At 49.8% G+C, this 19,017-nt stretch overlaps 10 protein-coding genes across 11 annotated transcripts; 3 read left to right on the top strand and 7 right to left on the bottom strand.

Moving 5' to 3' along the window:
- Nucleotides 1–1,181: 1,181 nt before the first annotated feature.
- On the bottom strand, nt 1,182–1,721 carry L3040_002470 (uncharacterized protein; the record flags this gene model as incomplete). Its single annotated transcript, XM_007289623.1, has 1 exon — nt 1,182–1,721. One exon carries the CDS (start codon nt 1,719–1,721, stop codon nt 1,182–1,184), a length of 540 nt encoding a protein of 179 aa, XP_007289685.1.
- Nucleotides 1,722–2,874: 1,153 nt separating this feature from the next.
- L3040_002469 (uncharacterized protein) lies at nt 2,875–4,138 on the bottom strand (the record flags this gene model as incomplete). Of its 2 annotated transcripts, none has more annotated exons than XM_066155570.1 (3): nt 2,875–3,033; nt 3,079–4,035; nt 4,103–4,138. In XM_066155570.1, 3 exons carry the CDS (start codon nt 4,136–4,138, stop codon nt 2,875–2,877), a joined length of 1,152 nt encoding a protein of 383 aa, XP_066012561.1. The 2 variants fall into 2 exon arrangements, with proteins under 2 accessions (XP_066012561.1, XP_007289686.2); XM_007289624.2 differs by having other exon boundaries at nt 3,079–4,029.
- A 687-nt stretch (nt 4,139–4,825) lies between these two features.
- Nucleotides 4,826–6,465, bottom strand: L3040_002468 (uncharacterized protein; the record flags this gene model as incomplete). Its single annotated transcript, XM_066155569.1, has 5 exons — nt 4,826–5,292; nt 5,349–5,806; nt 5,865–6,303; nt 6,351–6,395; nt 6,453–6,465. The coding sequence occupies 5 exons, from the start codon at nt 6,463–6,465 to the stop codon at nt 4,826–4,828; spliced, it is 1,422 nt and encodes a 473-aa protein (XP_066012560.1).
- A 213-nt stretch (nt 6,466–6,678) lies between these two features.
- Nucleotides 6,679–7,321, top strand: L3040_002467 (uncharacterized protein; the record flags this gene model as incomplete). Its single annotated transcript, XM_007289626.1, has 3 exons — nt 6,679–7,070; nt 7,119–7,218; nt 7,268–7,321. 3 exons carry the CDS (start codon nt 6,679–6,681, stop codon nt 7,319–7,321), a joined length of 546 nt encoding a protein of 181 aa, XP_007289688.1.
- Nucleotides 7,322–7,650: 329 nt separating this feature from the next.
- On the bottom strand, nt 7,651–8,151 carry L3040_002466 (uncharacterized protein; the record flags this gene model as incomplete). Its single annotated transcript, XM_007289627.2, has 1 exon — nt 7,651–8,151. One exon carries the CDS (start codon nt 8,149–8,151, stop codon nt 7,651–7,653), a length of 501 nt encoding a protein of 166 aa, XP_007289689.2.
- Nucleotides 8,152–9,754: 1,603 nt separating this feature from the next.
- Nucleotides 9,755–11,299, bottom strand: L3040_002465 (uncharacterized protein; the record flags this gene model as incomplete). Its single annotated transcript, XM_007289628.1, has 2 exons — nt 9,755–11,028; nt 11,098–11,299. 2 exons carry the CDS (start codon nt 11,297–11,299, stop codon nt 9,755–9,757), a joined length of 1,476 nt encoding a protein of 491 aa, XP_007289690.1.
- Nucleotides 11,300–11,523: 224 nt separating this feature from the next.
- L3040_002464 (mitochondrial 37S ribosomal protein bS6m) lies at nt 11,524–12,034 on the top strand (the record flags this gene model as incomplete). The annotated part of the gene is made up of 3 exons (XM_007289629.1): nt 11,524–11,547; nt 11,628–11,659; nt 11,734–12,034. The coding sequence occupies 3 exons, from the start codon at nt 11,524–11,526 to the stop codon at nt 12,032–12,034; spliced, it is 357 nt and encodes a 118-aa protein (XP_007289691.1).
- A 207-nt stretch (nt 12,035–12,241) lies between these two features.
- On the bottom strand, nt 12,242–14,284 carry L3040_002463 (uncharacterized protein; the record flags this gene model as incomplete). The annotated part of the gene is made up of 6 exons (XM_066155568.1): nt 12,242–12,284; nt 12,350–12,718; nt 12,770–12,941; nt 12,994–13,070; nt 14,092–14,135; nt 14,204–14,284. 6 exons carry the CDS (start codon nt 14,282–14,284, stop codon nt 12,242–12,244), a joined length of 786 nt encoding a protein of 261 aa, XP_066012559.1.
- Nucleotides 14,285–14,705: 421 nt separating this feature from the next.
- On the bottom strand, nt 14,706–17,161 carry L3040_002462 (uncharacterized protein; the record flags this gene model as incomplete). Its single annotated transcript, XM_066155567.1, has 7 exons — nt 14,706–14,915; nt 14,962–15,555; nt 15,617–15,756; nt 15,887–16,290; nt 16,350–16,422; nt 16,475–16,618; nt 16,675–17,161. 7 exons carry the CDS (start codon nt 17,159–17,161, stop codon nt 14,706–14,708), a joined length of 2,052 nt encoding a protein of 683 aa, XP_066012558.1.
- Nucleotides 17,162–18,033: 872 nt separating this feature from the next.
- On the top strand, nt 18,034–18,999 carry L3040_002461 (uncharacterized protein; the record flags this gene model as incomplete). Its single annotated transcript, XM_066155566.1, has 6 exons — nt 18,034–18,052; nt 18,148–18,203; nt 18,428–18,533; nt 18,607–18,697; nt 18,823–18,922; nt 18,991–18,999. 6 exons carry the CDS (start codon nt 18,034–18,036, stop codon nt 18,997–18,999), a joined length of 381 nt encoding a protein of 126 aa, XP_066012557.1.
- Between the last annotated feature and the right edge of the window lie 18 nt (nt 19,000–19,017).

Raw genomic sequence — 19,017 nt, 5'->3', positions numbered from 1 at the left:
ACACTGGTGAAGATAGACAACCTACAAGTCGACGGGTCGAATTTTCAGAGAGTATCGAGAAGCAGTTGAATCAAAGATGAAGGACACTAGACCGAAATGGGAGGGCCTAGAGTCTTCGGGAATCAGGCCCTTCAAGCGACTAAGGCAACAAAAGGCAGGCAGAAGCTTGGTGGGGATCATCTTCTTTGTTCCAAACGCTTTGCTCATCGCATATCCCAGAATTTACAACAATGACGAAGGATAAGTAGCAAATGCAAAGCACAATCAGCAGCGCGCGCAAATCAGAATATATAGGCAATGCAACCAACCACCAATAGTCAACGAGCACCGTAAACATCTAAAATCAGAAGTGCGCACCTTTGAGGCCGTCGCAGGCCACTCAAGAAAAAGAAACAGGCAATTTTTCATTGTAATGGTAAGGAACTTCCAACACAAACCACTGTCTAAGGAGCGTTCAAAACGGATGTTGTCCTACCAGTCCTGTCTCCAGTATTTACAACATGCAGCATTATGAGCGCGGTGATATACACCACCGAAGACCAACTCACAATCACCAATTCTCTCTCCGTGGCTTGCAAATCGGGAAGCATTCCTGTGGTATTGTTCAGATCCTGCGGTTCGCCATCAAAAGCACCAAGATGCTATACGATCATGATCTTTATTAACTCTTTCTACCAAAGCAAATAAGGTTGCCACTCACACATTCGAAGATGGGTTCAATCTTACGCCCTCTAGGATCCCTTCAACCATATCATGAAACCCTCGAACGACTTGGACCGAATCTCGTGCGGAAACCGACTCCACCCCTTCTCCTCAGGCAGAATCGCCAATAGTCAGGATCGTACAGTGCCTTTTGATGCATATCGCCATCAGAACTGATTCGGCTGTCAGGGTAATCAGTAGTCTGGCGTCGATCGCTTTGGTATACCTCGAAGGCTTGTTGGATCGAATTGACTCTGAAACTCTACCCCAACCGAGTAGAAGTAACGCTCCAGTCACAGTCGGGCCCGCCCATTTTTCTGTACGGAAAGAACGAAAGCTCGAACGAGGTTGGGGGATCGACCTGCTTGTCGGTGTGATTGTCGTATGTAGGAATGCTGTGTAAAGTTGTGTACAAACACTTCCGACTTTTGATACCTGGACGCACCAAGCAATAACGGACTTGTTGAACGGCATTCCTCTTAGGGGGTGTGCCAGACTTCGAAAAGCCGGTTTTCGGGAGTGGATGAATTAGGGCCCGCACGATGCTGACAGCATTTATGGCGACCAAAGCTCTGCCGAATTTGGTGCTTCCCTCTTTCGACGCCCCTAATGATGCAGCGTGCCACCTTCTCTTGCTCCCTTTGCAAGTGTAGCCCGTTCTTTGCCTGGGCCAGAACCGAACGCAATGCCTTCTCGCTAACTTGATGATCGCAAATATGGTGCGCGTTCCTCAACTTGTAAGAGTTTTCCATCTCGGTGATTTGGGCTTCGTAGTGTCGCGTGAGCGCTGCTACCTCCTCGCCCAGTCTCAATGCTAGTGCTTCCGCAGCGTCCGAGCAACGAATAACCTCTTCTCGGCATTGGCAGTCTATTCTCTCACTTAGATCAGCTAGACTGGCGCGCCCAGAAGTCTCGAGGTCCTGGTCTTCATTTTCCTCGGCAGCGATGAGATCGAGATCCTCACGGGCCTGCTGAGCGAGGATATCTATCCGTTCTTGGATTGGGTTTTGGACAGGCATTGTCAAAACTCGTTCTCACATCTTAAAAGTTCGATTGACCTGAAATTCCTATCAGCTTTCCTGCCCTGCCCCGATGAAGTGGAGAAGTGGTACAAACCTGAAGTCACTTCCACCTGCCTCAGAATGACCAGAATTTGGAAGAGGACCAGGATCGACGGCGAAGAAGATAGGCTGGACGTACAGATGAACTTGCTTCTGTTTCAAAAGGTGAAGTCGAGAGTGAGGCGCCAGCGCCGAATTGGATGCGAACGAGAACTCGAAGAGCAAAGAGGTGAATCATTCAAGAGCCGGCTCCCTCCGAAAAGCATTCGCAAATGCTTCCAGGTTTGAGCAACTAAAGAATAGTGATCCGTGAGCAAGCCAACCAGGTTTAAGGTAATCGTTGCAGAAGGAAAGTAGGAGTTGAGTGTTGACAAAATGTAATCGGGAAGATGCTACATTTTCAAAGAAAGAATCGAGACTCTATATAGTGAGTGTATCCAAGGCTTACCGACCTCCCAACTCACCGGCACTGAGAAGCCACATGTGTGTTTCGCCGGCGCATAATTCAAGCAGTCCTGCGGGAATCGAATACGAGAAGCCTCAGATAATGATAATGGCGGAGAAAAATATCTGTTCGAACACCAGATCGCTGCTAATCAGAAAATCTGTCCAGATTGCGGTCCATGCAGAGGCAGTTAAATAAGAACTTTGGGAATCTAGAAGCCCAGATCTAGAGCAGCTGATCATCAAAAGGCAGCGAATTTGATGCAGTGTCAATAAACTTGTAGGCAAGAATCAGCGCATCAAACCCTAAGTAGTCTTAAGTAGTCTTAGCAGACAAGAGGCACCAAGCAAGTCACAAACCCATGTCTCCAACGGCACCCAGCCTGAATGCAGCAAGATTCATTCCGCTACTCTGCGTGACTTGCATATTAACAGAGGACCCGAATGTGGTATCATAGTTACCCCCCCCCCCCCAATCCAGGGCAAAGACCCCAAACGCCTCACATGTGCCGAATGCAAAAGCAGACCATGACTTCCTATCCGGAGGTCCAGTACTCCATGGCCCGTAGCATGCAAAAATGCAATGTAAAAACTCCCCCCAGCCCGCTATGCATTCAATATGTAGCGCAAAACAATGAAGCAAGGGGCCTGGAAAGACCACCCGTCATCACAGAAACACGCCGACCCATTTATCCTTAGACTTGACATCAGAATCGCAGTCCTCAACAGCACACAAGAGAGCTCTCGACCGCTTGGCAACGCCTGGTTGGGGGTTTTTGGTAAAGCCGTGCTTGGTGCGATCCTGGAAGCATTTGTTGCAGAAAACCTGTAAAATTAGTCGATGGATAGACACGGAATAACATAGACCTACATGACCACACTCCTTGACAACCCAGAATGGATGCTCCTCGCGCTCCTTCTTGCTGGGAGGTTTGCCAGACTTCTTCACAATAAGCCCCTCCTTGTCGTTGTTCTGTACAAGCTCCTCCTCGCAGCATGGGCAGATGATCACCTCCTCGTCATCTCCTTTAGGGGATCGTGTGAAACCTTCTCTAGCAGGTGGTGGTGCAACATGCTCTGGCTTTCGTTCTGCGAAGGCGGCGTTTTGGTAGTTCAAACCGTTTGGCATGGCTTGCTGCAGGTGGTGGGCGTGGTGTGCGAAGTTCAGATGATCCATGATCTCTCGTTGCGACACAATACCCATTCCAATGCCAGGTCCAATGTTAGATGCAGCTCCACCAAATCTGCCGGGGCCGACTGCCACACCGAGATGGAAGGCGTGATTTGCAAACGCTCTATTCATGCCGGGGGGCTGGTGTTGTGGCAAGAAGAGAGTTGGTGAATCTGCTCGCGGGGCGGCTGGATGATAGGCCGCAGCGGGATGCATACGAGGAAGAGGCAGTTGTCGTTGCCGAGCATGAGTAAATATGACGTCCTGCTCAGGGCTATCCTCCGTGAGGTCTATCATGTTGTCCATGTTTCCTCCGTCACTTCGGTCAAGGCGGGGAGGTCCAAAGGGGCGACTCTGAGCCTGGTTGTTTCGTGGCGGGACCGACAGCTCTTCTGTATCGTCCGTAAGATCGATGATGGTTTGGGAAGCTCGGTGCTCTAGCCGCGGCGGAGGTAGATGTTGGGATCGCTCTGCCATTTCTTCAGAGGTTCGTCGAGAGTAAAGGTTGTGGGGGTGGGAAGGACGTATTCGTGGATTATTGTTAGGTGCAGGAGGACGTCGAGGGGAAACGAAGTCCAAGTTCGAGCCTCCGAAGCCCAAAGCTGGACTTGGTGAAAGCGTTGCTGAGTGTGACATCTCATTGAAAGTTCTCTGATGCTTTCACTTACTTCAGCATTATTCAGAAGTTAGGCAACTCTTGCCTTTGGACCGTGGGTCTTCCTACCTTGTGGCGCTGAACCTCCGCTTCCCACCGATCCATCACTATGAGTCAAGACTCGGGGCTCTCGACCAAATTATGAGGAGACGGGGAGTACCAGAGAATTTGCTGATGGCGCAGCTCGTAAAGTCAAAACGATGCTCGTGAAGGTGGCAATTCGATGTCGAATATGATGTCGTGATGTCCATGAGATCACGTCGAAGGTAACGGCTACGTAGAGGATACTTCGCTTTTCGGCGTTATGTTTTGCCGCTGCTACTGATTGATTTCATTTCAGTGAATAACTACGGAGGTAACTAAGGGCAAATGATCTCATCGGCCGGCAAATGCAAATGGTTTTGTCAATTTCACAAAGATACGGACACACTTGTTCAAATTGTGGATCTGATAGCCGGGACGCATCCTTGTCACCGTGTGCGGAATCAGTGCACCAAAAGGATACACTGTTTTGAGTAATTTTACCCATGTTCTTGGGAATATTCCGGGCTTTCTTTGTTAGCAAATGAGAGGGGAGGGCAAACAAAAGCACCTCCTAGAGTATTGTGCTAGCGTGGGTGGCAATCCACAGGCCGAGTTCGCGATTTGTCAATTGATCCATTCATACCGTTGTTTTGCTTCCACGCTCCAACCTTTGGAGGTGAGACTCCTATATGTACATGCGATGAAGGATGCCCGGATATTCTTGCCGTAGTCCTAATGTCAAGTCCAAACTCCATAGCCCAAGTTCGCTCATCCAAGCACCGTTACAATTCCGTCGCCGTTGACTGTGATCAAGGTCTTCGCTTCGGGCCCCCACTCAAGCGCTGTTGCTGGAACAGCAACGCTGATGACATCTGACCACGACTTCGAGGACTTAGCATACTGCGAAATGGTGAAGCCACCTGGTCCCGAGGCAGCCAGGAACTGGCCAGTGTAATCCCATCGAATGCTGTCGACTTGTCCTCCAATCTCCAGAGTCTTGACCTTTGCAGCCTCACCCTCCTTTCGCAGATCAAAAATCACAACACTGTTAGATCCCTCTGCAACAGCCGCAAACCAAATCCCGTTCTCGGAGAAGGCGATGTCTTGGACTGAACCTCCCAGCTCAAAGTTGGCAGCACTTTCGCATGACTTGACATGGAACAGCTTGATTTGGCCATTAGCACCTCCAGCAGCGAACAGATGACCATCGGGATGAAAGGCAGCGACCTTGAGACCTGTTCGGGAGTCAGCATATACTAGAGAGCAGTTTTTTTCAATGACGTGATCTTGCCTGAATCTGTATAGACCTGTGTTACTGCCTTGCCAGTGGGTAAGTCGTAGAAGACAAAGCTCTTGTCAACGCCAACAGATGCCAGAATGTCACCACTTGGGTGCAGCGCCAGACCGTTGGCGCTTCCTGCATGTGATGTGAAGGTAACCTCGATATCACCGAACACCTTCACAGCGCCTGATGATGTTGAAATGACAGGTTGGCTTCCGTACCATATTGCATCCGTAACACCACTTCCAGCCTTGAAAGACTGTTGCAACTTGTTCTCTGGGATAGAGTAGACACCAGCAACACCCTCGGATCCTCCGATAATGACTAGCTGACCAGCCTCATCCACTGCGAGTGAGGTTGCACCAGTATATAGAGGTTCTGACGCGTTGGCAATCGCGAACTTTCCGATGGTCTCCGCATCCACCCAGTCCTTTGGGACAGGTCGCTTCCGTCGACTCTTGGACAGCCTACAGAGACATTAGTGAGACCTTGCAGCTAGGAGGGCGGTTCACGGGCATAGCATACTTCTCTTGTGTAGCATCAACTTTGGCGGCCAGCTCCTCAGGAAGACCCTGACTATCAACCTGCATTGCGTCGTCGCTCCTAGCATTTCCAGCCCCAACAGTGACCTTCGACAAGGCATCACGAGCCTCGTCGCGCTCTTTGCTTAACCGGGCAATAACTCGCACAGCAGCATCGTGTTGGTAAAGCGCTGTAGCCAATTCCTGCCTCGTCTGCTGAAGTTGTTTGCGTAGGCTAAATGATTCGAGGGCGAGCGCATCCCATTCGTTCTGGAAGGTCGAGAGGAGGGAAGGGATCGAGGTCAAGGTAGGAGGTCGAGGGGTGACAATTCTGGCAGACTTCAGGTCGATCAGGTCCTCCACTTCCAAGTCTTCTCCATTCACAGGGTCTTTGTGATTCTCTGAGATGTATGCTTCAATCAAGCGCTTCTCGAAAACATTTCCTGGAACTCGTCAGTATCTGCTACCGGGCCTTGTCGAGTTGCCTTACCTGATTTCGATGAAGCCACAGGGTGTTGGGGAGCCTCTCCAGAGACTGTGACCTGTCAGTCGCGTCGTATATGAGGGATTGTAGCTGCGTAAATAAACTTACTTGAGCACAGCATCTTGAATCACGTCGAATGTCGCGCTCTGGGCTTTGGCGCATCAGCTTTCCAAAACACCTGCAGATTCTGGTTCTCGGAAATCATTGAGCGCTAAGCCGTTTTGGTGCTAGCGGACTAGAGCTTCAAGAAGTTGCTCCGACCTTTCTTATCAACACATACATAAATCCCAAGATCCCTCGCTACTTTTTCATCCAACGTGTTTTTTCTTCGAGTATGGCAAGTTCCTTGCTTCCACCTATCCAAGGTGTGACCTCTTTATCCACACTCGAGCGAGCATCTGTCCTCGATGTGCTCTTCGAGCCCTGTGATGCTCTGCACACTCTGTCACTCGACCTTCTTCACACCGAGCTTTTTCCGTCATATAATGATCTCATAGTCAGCGTGGGAAAGCAATTGACAGACTTGGCGGAAAGTCCATCGACAAGTGACACAGAACAGCTCCACAAGATTCTTGGGGCTCATCCGAGACTCGGAGCGAAGAAAGTCGATAGTGCTCAGTCACGGGCAGAGCAAGCCCAGTTAAATATCGGTGGCGAGGAAGAGGCGATCAAGCTCAAACATCTCAATGAGGAATATGAGAAGACTTTTCCAGGGCTGAGATATGTGTATGAGATTCTCTATGTATCTGGTTACATGGTCGCTAATGGTCAAAGTGTATTTGTGAATGGAAGATCACGTCCCATCATCATGGAAAATATGAGATCAAGGATAGAAAGAGGAGATATTAAGCTCGAGAGAGCTGAAGCTATCAAGGTACGGGCTGCAAGAGCATCGTTCAGTCGAGTACTGCTCATACAACCAGGCAATGTGCGAGATCGCAGCAGATCGTGCAGCCAAGCTCCAACAAAAACCATAGAAATGCATTTTTTCATCCTCAAAACTTTTTACACCCGATCCCAAATCTCGTGGACGCTGAAGATGCGGTGCTACCCAGATGCAGAACTAAGTTGAGTGCAGTTCTTTGTTCATCGGGGATTCATCTTTTCTCCTGTCCGACGCCTCGGACATCCCGTTTCGTCCTGTCACTTCCAGCGGAAAGCGTCGTTGCACTCGGCATGCCTCTCTTCGTCCCAGTCGCTTCTGGCAAAACTAAATTTTCGCCAATCGTTTTAAAGTCAGATGGTTCCAGGCGACGTGGATTTCGTTGTCCAAAAGTCCAGCCTATTTCATCGTCCAAGCTCCAACTCAGTCTCTGATCTGGACGAAGAAGCTGTCTCCTTGCTGATTCTCTCTCAGCATCTCGGCGATACACCCTTCAGGCGGTGCAGGTGGTGTGTCGGGTAGGTACTCGGGATGTATGCCATCAATTGCATCAAGGTAGTCGTCCAATGCATCGTCTTCATTCCGTTCTGATGTGGGATTCATGATGTTAAAGTCGCTATAGATCTTAGACCCCGAACCACCCTCTTCGTCATCCCAGTCCTCGCGAGCCTCGTCCTCCAAGTCAAAAGCATCGTAATTTGACAGGCCCAAGGGGGATGGTGGGAGTGGCGCGTCCAGATGTCGAGGCTTCGGTAGTACAATCTCCCGTATGGATAACCTCTCCCTTGCCTTTTCTCGCTCAGTATGCATGAAGTCTCTGGCTGCATCCATGCGTCTTCGAACTCGGTTCATGATAGCAGCTTTCCTCAGGACGTTCTTGCTCAGTGCTCCATTCCTCAACCCCAATACCGGGATCTTGCTCATGCCACGATTGACGATGTTTGTTGCTGGTTGTGAGTACGGTCGACTAAGCCGTGAGGTGATCAGATGCAGTCGAAGACGTCTCTTTTTCCTGCCTTCGTTGCCCGCCCCATCGACATCGGAGAGAGCTCGACGCCGCTTGCGAGGTCGGTTCAATCGTACCGGTAACGATACCGGCCAGTTGAATGAGAACTCGGCAGAAGGGCTGGCAGAGACTTTAAAGGTAAAGGTATCCCCCGCAAACTCGGCGTTCAGGAAGATGAGTACCATGCTCTCTCGCTCACGCTCACGCTCACGCTCACGCTCACGTGTGCTCTTGTCTAAAATCCAATATACTGTATAATATCCTCCCAGGTTTAAATAGCAGTGGTCATCCTCTCCACGAAGATAAGTACCTGGTTGCATTCGCTCATTGAGGAGGTCGATACGTGGATATCGAGGCAACTCTGGCAGTAAGTAGTTGGGATGCAGTCCGAATGTATGACTCAAACACGAGAGACAAGAGCAAAGGAGGATGGGGGACGGCGGAGAAAGTATTTACCATTATGGTATTATGGGGTAATAATACTTATGAAGTGGATCCGCCTTGCAGAGAATTGGCTCCACCCACTCCACTACCATGCAGATTTGCGGGGAAATAGATGGCTCCAGGCCACTCGTATCCATGTGTCAAACATCAGATGAAGGATGGTCACGAGCGCCACTCTCTTCAGCACTTCGTACTGTACTAGTACGTTTGCATAACCCATACCGGTACCGGTATACCGGTATATACTTCATACTTCTCTCATATTTTCCTCTCATCGACGAAGTAATGCATCGCCTACGCCCATGGAGGCCAGAAAATGATAGACCTCGTGTCTGTTCTGTCACCTCGACGAATCGCTTTTCAAGCGGAGCTGAATCTATCTCATTCTTTCTCAAGGCCGGAGTTGACGCGTCTGCTTTCCAAAAATGCAAAAACAAAAATGCAAAAATGCAAAAAAAAAACCAAAAAAAAAATTCATCCGGAGTATATCTGGGTCCGGGAGTCTCCTGGGACTCTGATCTGCAGACTTGCATCTCTTACCGGTACGCGCCTTGTGACCCGCATCGCTCGCCTTAGGCTTGGTTTCGGCTTTCACCCTGCAAATGCGGAGATGGGTTCTAGACCGGTCACCTGAAGCGAAGCCCTTACTTCGCCTCTCAGCCTTTGAGAATTGCTATTTGTCGGGGCTATCTCCGGGTCCAAACAGTCAGGCTGCTCTTTCAAGAAAGACTTTCTGGCTGGCTTCTTGCTTCTTGAGGAGTGGTGGACATTCCGGCGCCTCCGCCTGCATGACCGCCGCCTGCACGACAGGATATTCGTCTCATTCCCCATATTGAACGATTCAGTCATGAAAGGCATTGACTCACCTACCGGCCTTCTTTCCTATATGAGCGAGCGTAACCGGAATCCACTTGGGCAGATCAGCAACCGCCTCGTACTACGTACTACTACTATTTTCTGACGACGGATGTCTTCCTGAAGGATCTCGGAAGCAGGAAGAAGGTTCGAGAGCAAGTAAATGCAGCAGACATGGTTCCTTACTGGGTATTATACTCTTTAATTTTTTGGATCCCCTTTTTAAACACTGATTGTCTTGAAGATGTTAAAAGACTCGCCAGTACCCACTAAGCATCCGGGTATCTGGGGATGAAAATGCAGCTCCTTGACTTTCTCCATATAGTGAACGAAGAGCAGCTGAGGAGGAACTTCCGTCACGCCACCCGTATCCTTACTCTCTTCATCATCAAGCTCTACCGCCAGGTCCCACAGTGTCAAAGTGTCATCGCCCGCAGCGACAGCCACAATACTGTCGTCCGTAGGATGCCACTCCACGCTGGTAATCTGCTCCTTATGGAAGTCAAAGCTCGCCACTGGGGTCGGCTTGGGAGACGAGGCTGAAGTATTAGGCTTCCATTGACGCAGGTCCCAGACTGCCCAGACTCCATCGTCGGCGCCGGAGGCGAGCAGATGCGATGTCTGACGAGACCAGGACATGACGTTGACATCCGTGTCACTGATTTGAACGCTCAAGGCTGCGGTCTTGCTCTTGCTCCGTATATCCCAGACTTTGATGGTGCCGTCACTTGATGCAGAAGCAAAGACGTTGCGTTCAGAAGGACTCCATTGCAGCTCCTCGACACTACCAGTATGGCCAGTGAAGGGACGCGAGTCGGTCTCCCAGCGCTCTCCATCGGATCTTGTGGTAACGTAGATCTTGCCATCGTTGTCACCCGTAATAAGTTTTCCAGTGGAGAAGAGAGGAGACCAAGCGATACCGTATCCTTCTGACTTGTGCATCTTCAGAGTGGAAAGGGGTTTGTTTTGTTGCGGGGTAATGATCATTCCAGGGGTATCGAAGGAGGCGAGATGAGGGGTAACATCGTGGATCAAAACTTGGCCGGCTTCAGTCATAGAGGCAGTCAAAGTCGTCGGAGGTTTCGAGGAATTGGAGGCTGGTATTTGGTGGGCGCGGATACGGTTCGTGGCAGAAGTAAAGGGAATTGAAGCAGACTCGAGTATAGGATCAGCATCTTCGTCCTCGTCGTCATCCGAGTCCGAATCCTCTTGATTCCGCTCCATTCTGCTCAGACCGCTGAATTTCATGACCATCAACTGATTCTCCTTCGACCGTCTGCCCTCAGCTTGTGTTCCCGCAACTGCGTACATCGTAGCGGGGTATGTTTTCCGGTTGTCCCCCAAGTTGTCTTTGATAATATCAAAGGAAAGGCACGGCCACGGCGTACTCAATGCGTGTATCATCTCGTACGTGGAAAGATCCGGCTCCAGGAACTGTCCTGGTTCCAGCTTATTTCTGCCAACGATGAACGTCTGCTGGTCCACATCCATAGCCTCTGCATGAGTATTTAACCAATGTCCCAACTTTGCGCCCCAGAGCATTGGGGCCTCGAGATTTTACTAACCAGCTTTCTCCTCGGCCTCTCTCTCATCATCCGGTCTGCCGTCAACTCCAGCCTCCAGAATCTCATCCTCACTCTCGTACTCGTCCTCGAACTCATCCTCGAACTCGCCGACTTCGTTGTCCAAAGCCGACTTTTCCTGGCGCTCACCACCCTTCAGAGAAACACCCCCATTCTCGTCTTCCTCCGCGGGTCGTTTCGACATTTTTGTACGCGGGTAATTTTATGGCGGAGGTAGCGTAGGTGGCGTCGCAATAATCGAGGAAAAATTACTGGAACAAATTTCTTATCGAGATCGCAATCGTGCGGGATGTCCACTTTTCCGCCATCTCGGATAAATGATAGGCCGCCCAACTTTCTTTCTACATCTGATACCACCTAGCTCAGCGACAGGCCTCTGGACAAATCTCGTATGTAGTCGCCGTCAAAATGTTGTACGAGCTCATAGCAATCGTACGTTCCATATGTCCAAGATAGACAGCATCCACCCCCAACCCACCTACATATACAGCACTAACAAAGAAAACCTCCAGGTCCGGCCCAACAATCTCGCCGAAGTAAAAGAGTGCGCCTCCGTCGGAGATTCATCCATCCATCCATCCGTCCATCCATCCGCCACATACTGACCAGACCTTTCAGAATCGCCCGCACCACCGGGTCCCTCATCCTCAGGAACGGCGGCACGATACGCGGCATCAGGAACTGGGGGGTGTGGAGCCTGCCCAAGCGGACGCGGAAGCATCAGGCGCTGTACAGCGATGGCCACTACTTCATCATGAGATATGACGCCTCGAGCAAGGTTCAGGACGACGTGCGGAAGACGCTGGGGCTGGATCCGCGGATGATCAAGTTCGGCTCGGTGAAGCTGGGCGACGGGACCCTGGAGAAGCTGAGCAGGATTGGAGGGGAGATTCCGTGGGACAAGAGAGAGGAATTCTGATTTTGAGGCGGAGAGGGAGGATCTTTACGATAGAGCATTGCATGGCGAATGGGATACCTTGTATGATGAACGAGGTGTAGAGTCAGGGAGCGAGTCACAGGTTTGGACTTGAAGCAGGTTGGGAGGAATTGATTGCCGTCAATCATGAATACATTTGGAATTCCGTCCTATAGTGTTCCTTTCCATAAGACGCCTTCGTGCAGCCCGCTAATAGCAAGCACCCCAAACATCACTAGAACTCCCAAGCGCGCTGTCTAATCAGTCTCCATGGTATCTGACTTGAGACCCTTCTCTCTCTGGGCATATTCTACGAACTGGTCAATTACCCCAGGCCAAGCACTGTCTTCACTCCAGAAGCTCAAGGTCGGGTCCACCATCACCTTCTCGAAGAATGCCTCCGTCTGGTTCCACATATCTTTATTGACACTCTTTGTCCAATTCTTTTGGAGAAACTCCACCCACAGGTCGCACCAGTTGGTAACATCCGTACACCATTCCATACCTGGAGGGCTGAAAATAACTTTCCAGTAGGTGAGACCAGTCTCTAGTGGTAAAGCCTTCTGGTTTTTGTCCTTAGCAGAGATGAATGTCCACCTGTAGACCCTCTTGAACAGAGCCAAGTCGGTAGAGAGTAGCTTGACCTGGCTAGCGACGTAGGCCGCTTGCTTCTGAATGCTGTCGGCCCTATAGGAAAGATTAGCGAGATAATCGCTTTTGTGTTGAAAACATACCTACCCGATTTTCTTCCAGGCGTCGACAAACTCAGCCTTCGACATCTCCCCCGCGGTAGGTGCTTTAATTATCTCGAACAAAACCAGGTGTTCTGCATTCTCCAAGCCAACACCAATATCGTTGCAGTACTGCATGGTGCCATTGACGCTTGTCAGGCCTTCCAGATCGTTTGCTTCTATGTATGTCTGTTAGTCGGGTCATGGTCTCGTGGGAACAAATGCACTTACCCCGGTACTTCTCAAAAAGCTTTCCTAGCGTCTCTTCGATCTTTGAAGCTGGTGCCGCGCCATTTGATGCGAAGTAACTAATAGACATTTAGTCAGTATTGTACACTATACGACGTGACATCCCCAATAGAAAAGAGGCTGGATTCGAGCAGGGATCCATAGGCGTCGAGACGGGCTCCATGGGATGATATGACGGACTATTCATCTTCCGCTCTATCCTCTTCATGAACCCATGCATTGAGCCATTCGTCGCCCGCTTTGTAAAACCATGCATGAAGCCATTCATCGCCCAATTTATGATATGGTAACCCTTCATCCTCCTCTTTCACTCCCTCTTCTTCCACTCCCTCTTCTTTCTTCAGTCGCTTTGATTGTCGAATCTGAGATTGGCTTGATGCTTCTTGTTTTTCCGAGTAATCCAAGGCTTCCAAGGACTCCAGCAAGGATTCATGAGGTGTCAAAGTTTTGCGCTTCTTGCCCGAGAGTATTGTCGAGCCAGCATTGCTTCCCAAATCGGATACATTTCTCCACTCTTCAGCCATTGGTCCTTGTAAGATGCATGTAGCATTTGAATGTTCAGGATGGATATTTGGAACTGTGTGCGATGCTCGGAGAGCTGGAAGGTACCGCACCTGGATGATAGCCAAGGTCTCAAACAGAGAAAGTGCGAATCAGGCCCTCAGACGAAAACTTGGGGTGGGGTTTCGAGCGGCTTTATACCAGATATTGTGTTGCCTGGGATGTACGGCAGTCGATGTCTTTAGCATCGCCATATATCGACAGGCCATCTCAGGCAATTCTCCTCTGACTTTTGTGCATCCATGGGCTATAGAGCGATCCTGCTCTGCGCTCGCCGTTTCTTGATTCTCAGTCTGCGTTGGAACAACGTGGCGCAGATCAACGTAGGCACCTTATTGTTCCCGAAACCCTGGCTCATATAGGACTGCAGTCGCTCGAATCTTCTCTGGTTGCGATCTTGGTCGTAGGAGGGGTAAGATGGAGGGGCACATGGAGGGGCAGACTGCTTCTGGGTCGCGTGCTCGATTTGATTCTCAATCCTTCCCGCATTCTTGCACAGAAATGAAAAGCTTCTCTTACCTATCAACAGCCTGATCCAACTTCCAACTCGCCGCCTTGAGCAACTAAAGAGCAGAAAAATTATCGACGTTATTCCTTCCTCTCGGGGCGGGGGGTTTGCGAGCAAACTCACCTTCGTAGCTAACTTTTCGTTCGCGCCTGTGAACTGGATGAACTGAGTCACGAGTTGCTTTTGGGAGGGTTTAGTCGTCATTCTGAAGGTGCAGTGTTCTCGCCCTGTATGTGTTATTGGGGGAGTCGAGTCGGGATGCAAGAAGTCCGTGTGTGGTATCAGGTCGAGAAACGTAGCCTTGTCTACTTACCTACCTTACTTATCTTATCGTTAGCTTAATATCAAACAGGGACGTGGTAGAATCCGCGTGACCGCCATCATTCTGCTAAACACTCAAGAGGAACCATTAGTAGGCGAACATCCCGATTTCAAAATCGATATTCTCTCAAGCTACCAAGGACTCCTATTATTATTACTTCACCATTTCCAGTCCTACAGACCCAATACCTATACAAACGCTAATCAAATCATCAAAAACCAACTGAATGCCGCTATTCATCATGCATTGCGGTGCAAAAAATGGATGCAGCAGGAACTCCAGATACAGCAAGAGAACACCAGACTAATCTCCCAGAGGCATGCCCTCCAACTCCTCATGCAGCTGCTTCCAATTATCAGCTTGCATCTCAGAGTACTTCACACGCTCTTGCGCCCAGTCCCGGTTCCACCTGCTAATGTGATATTGTGACTGCTGAAAGAAAACAAGCTCATCGCGTATACATTCCGTGATGAATACCCCTCGTGCGTGCTGGGCCACAATTGACTCCTTGTCCTGCTGAAATTTAGCGCTATGCTGCAATAAATAGGTGCAATCATACCCTAATGATAGCCTCGGTGACTTTTTCAATCTCTCCGGGCTTTACCAACCCTTCGGGCTTAGAACGAATTGTCATAAGCTTGGTCTCGTTGTTCTGAATTCGGCGTTCCAGTGTTGGAATGTTGTCCTTGTCGTACCGATCGCGACGATCGAACATGTCTCTCATACTAACCAGGGCATCACGCTGCCTCTTCAAATCCTCCAGCACTCCTTGATTCCAAGCTCTGGCTTCGTCTTCCAGTAGAGTCTGGCTGTTCGAGAGGTGCTTGGCTGTTGCGTTGAGACCTTCGTTGAGCAGCGGAACATCGTTTGTATCCGTTGAGTAGGTATCCTCTGAGGAATCCATCAATACCTGTAGTGACAGAGATAATCTTAAATGATCAGCAGCGAGGCCTTCATTGCGCTTCGAAAGACGGTCCATGAGGTTACACAGGTTAATGTATATCTCAGCAGACCGTCGTACTCCACTTCGTGTCCTGTCGAAAAGCTCGTTCAATGTCGGCGGCAAGGAGTCTTCCAGTCCTGGGGGCAACGGTCTCCCGAGGAATTCCTCTTGGACCGAAATCGTGGCCTGTTTGCGCCATACGGCAAGCTCCTGATGCTAATTAGCATATACTTTAGCAAGAGGACACCCGACCAGGGTACAATCAGCTTACGGTTGGAACTGTCAGAAACATAATGACCAGTTGTTCTTGCGATAGTACGGGATGTCTGACGAGAGCATTCACAAAGCGTGACAATCCCCTTCTCCTCTTCTCGATGAAAGTACTGTCAGCAGCAAGATGGGTTCCGTTCACTGTGTATCGTCAGTACAAGCAACATGGGCATCACATATCCTGGCTCAAAAGAAGCCAACAAGCCTCGATCCGAGGGAGTTGTGCCCCATCCACCAATAGGCTGCAAGAATGAGAACACAGGTTACGTACCTCCAACCCTCTTTGGTGGTAGCAGTGGTAGCTGCCGGAAGGGAAACCGCTTTTGTAGGCAATCTAGAAGCCAAACAAAGTCGCTGTATCTTCTCACAACCTTACTACCACGACGAATACTCGCGACCTGATAATTGTGGTGTTGGAACATGAACATGCCCTCCTTCTCTGGTAATAAGGTAACGACTATGTTCTCTTCTACACCCCCGCCTGAAACTCGGCCACCACCAAAAGAGCGAACTGGAGGATCTGGCGCAGGACGATCGCCGCCGCCACCTGGAGTCTCAAATCCATCGCCGCCAATTGTAGTGGCATTCGAATCACGATAAGAAGCAGCGGAGTTACCCTCATAAGAACCCCAGATGCCGCCTACAGGAGCAGAGATCGCGTCTTCGGCTGGCTGGCTGGAGGTAACATTGGGCGCTTCTGTTGATGCTATCGTGAAGTTGCTTGTTGTCCTAACCGGTTCGTGGCCTCCATTGCTAACTGTCCTAGATATCCCATTGCGTTGAGGGTTTCCTTCATGGTTGTGGCCTCTATGTAAGTCAGGACTCCCCCACGGGTCTGCCTCGGGAAAACTGATCGAACCTTTCTGCATCATGCTCTGTTTCGGTGGCGAGATGGGAAGTAAAGCTGGTGGAGGTGTTACAGGTCGCTGGGGAGGCTTTGCAGCAAGTTCTTTGACTCCAGGAACCGGGGTGGAGAAACTTGGAAGACTTGGTTCTGGCAGGTCTGCAGGAAAGATTAGCACACATGCGTAGCATACACCAAGCGAAAACAGAACTAACTCCCTCTTCTCTCATCAACACTATCTAGTGTGATATCTTCACGTTCTTGTGCCAGCCCAACCAATGCAAGCAGAACATTGAATTCGTTCCTGCTGATATCCGAGAGCTGCCCTCCAGAAGTGATTATGCTCACGATCCGACTCTGCTCGTCTTCGCCAATCTTGCTAGTACTCAATACTCTAGTTATCCCAGCTGGTGTGAGCTTTCCCTCGAGCCCGTCTCCGCCTCTCATTAGGTTGTCAAACGTATCGATGTAACTATCGGGAACAACTCCGGCTGGAAGCAGGTTCTTGACCAATTCTCCCCTTGCAACTTTTTGCTGTGTTAGTAATCCCCACGGCGATGCGCCTGGAGGATTATCGTCGTCTGCGAATAATGAGGACTTTGATCCTGGAGCTGGGCTGGGCTCGTCGTCGAATAGAGACGATCGGGACTTGGAAGCTCGCGCTGGGCTGGCCTCGTCTGGCGAGGTTCCAAACAGAGACATTGTGCCGTTGAATAATGGACAGCTACTGGTCTGAAATGCCCAGATTAAAAAAAGGTAATGCAACAACGGCAAAGATGTTATCAAATGCACGAAACTGCACAATGCTGGATGAGCTTGCGAGGCGAAGCTCCGACCTAGCGCGAGAAGATCCCTGTATGTTAATCAAGCTCCCGAGGCTGAAAACAACATTCAACCCATTTATATAGAACCCTGAATTGTCATGGGTTCTGGGCACACAATTTTAAAAAGTACTCACTTCAAAGATATCATAAATCATGTCTTCTTCTTTGATTATACCATTTCCAATTGCCAGATAAGCCATATCTCACAACTCCCGAACGCAGCTGTCCAAATTCAGATTTCAAAGTTATCTAATATAATGTTGTTATACCGAGTAGGTAGGTAGCCGACATGCAACGAACGTCGAACATGCTATAGTTTTTGCTCTTGCCATGGTTGTCAAATGTCACTTTCTTACCAGGACAGCATGAGAGACTCATGCACCGAAAGACTCAAGAGAGTCACAGCTCTCATACTGCCACATGATATTGGGGATGTATCCCAACTGCTGTCATCTCACTATGGAAATCTTACTCCATCACTGAACCAGTAGCACAGGTCCAGTACGCCTGCTAGAGACAGGCCAGGCATGAGCCAACAAAGCAAGCGTTTTGAATGTGAGATAGATCTAAATCGTGCCGTTGGGTCTGGATTAGAAGGTGGGAGGAAGATAAAGGTCGATACGTATGAATACGGTTCGAGAAGGTTGCTGGGCAGTACAAATGAGTGGGATGCTGTTTTCGCTTCTCCATATGATACGCTTGATGGGCATCAATTGCTATGAGAGCTGGCATACAAAATCAGCTTCGTGCATGTTGCGCTTGTGCCCAGGTAAGTGAGACAATGGAGAACACATTGTTCGAGAACCAATTCAGCCATTATCTGAGCCAATTCAAAAAGCAATGGTACCAAGAACTCATCAACAGTATATGGAGAGACCACGAAAGAGGTTGAGCTTGATATTATCGGCAATACGCATAGGGTAGGTCAGCTCAGATGACTCAGAGGATGAATCAGCAACACGACTTCAACTGCTGATATCTCGTTGTGAAAAATTTTATGTCGTTTAGCAACAGAGAATCTATTGATCGGATAAAAGCTACTTGTACATTGCTAGAAGTAGTCGCGTAGAGTATTTGGGAAAAGAGTTTCCGATAAACACTGGAACAATATTTCCCCGCGCCGTCCAGTAACCTCGCCTATTAGCGTGTGCGACAGCCCACAAACCTCGAAAAATATTCCCCAATCCGACGACGTCAACGACAACTCCCACCGCAGACGCAACAACTCGACAAACCTCGCGAACCGCGTAGTACGTACAAAAAGATTTGTATCCCAGCAACGAACACAGCTTTGGAGAAGATTAATAACCAACATACTAGCAGATCTCGAAAAAAACAAAAGGTTGCCCAATATGTCCCACGAATCCGTCTGGAACTCGCGCCCCCGTACCTACGGAAAGGGAGCCCGCGCTTGGTAAGTTCCTTCATGCTCTGTGTAATACGAAGCCGGGTTTTGAATTGGGAACATACTGGGCTCAGGAGTGGAAATGGAGCAGGGAAAAGAAGTTTCTGGATGGGCGGTGGCTAACCAGCTCGCAGCCGTGTCTGCACCCACAAGGCTGGTTTGATCAGAAAGTACGGTCTCAACATCTGCAGACAGTGCTTCCGTGAGAAGGCGCACGATATTGGCTTCGTCAAGGTATGCGCCCGGGAAGCAGCCCTCGAGGGGGGAGTTACACCAGGGCGTCAGTCTAACAGTCTCGGCAGCACCGTTAAAGCACCACCATGGGAAGG

This window comes from Drepanopeziza brunnea, assembly GCF_022702325.1.
Source record: "Drepanopeziza brunnea f. sp. 'multigermtubi' strain 214-2 chromosome Unknown ctg3, whole genome shotgun sequence".
NCBI classification, from domain to species: domain Eukaryota; kingdom Fungi; phylum Ascomycota; class Leotiomycetes; order Helotiales; family Drepanopezizaceae; genus Drepanopeziza; species Drepanopeziza brunnea.
Note: the sequence above shows the minus strand (reverse complement) of the source record. Positions and strands in the feature narration are given on the sequence as shown.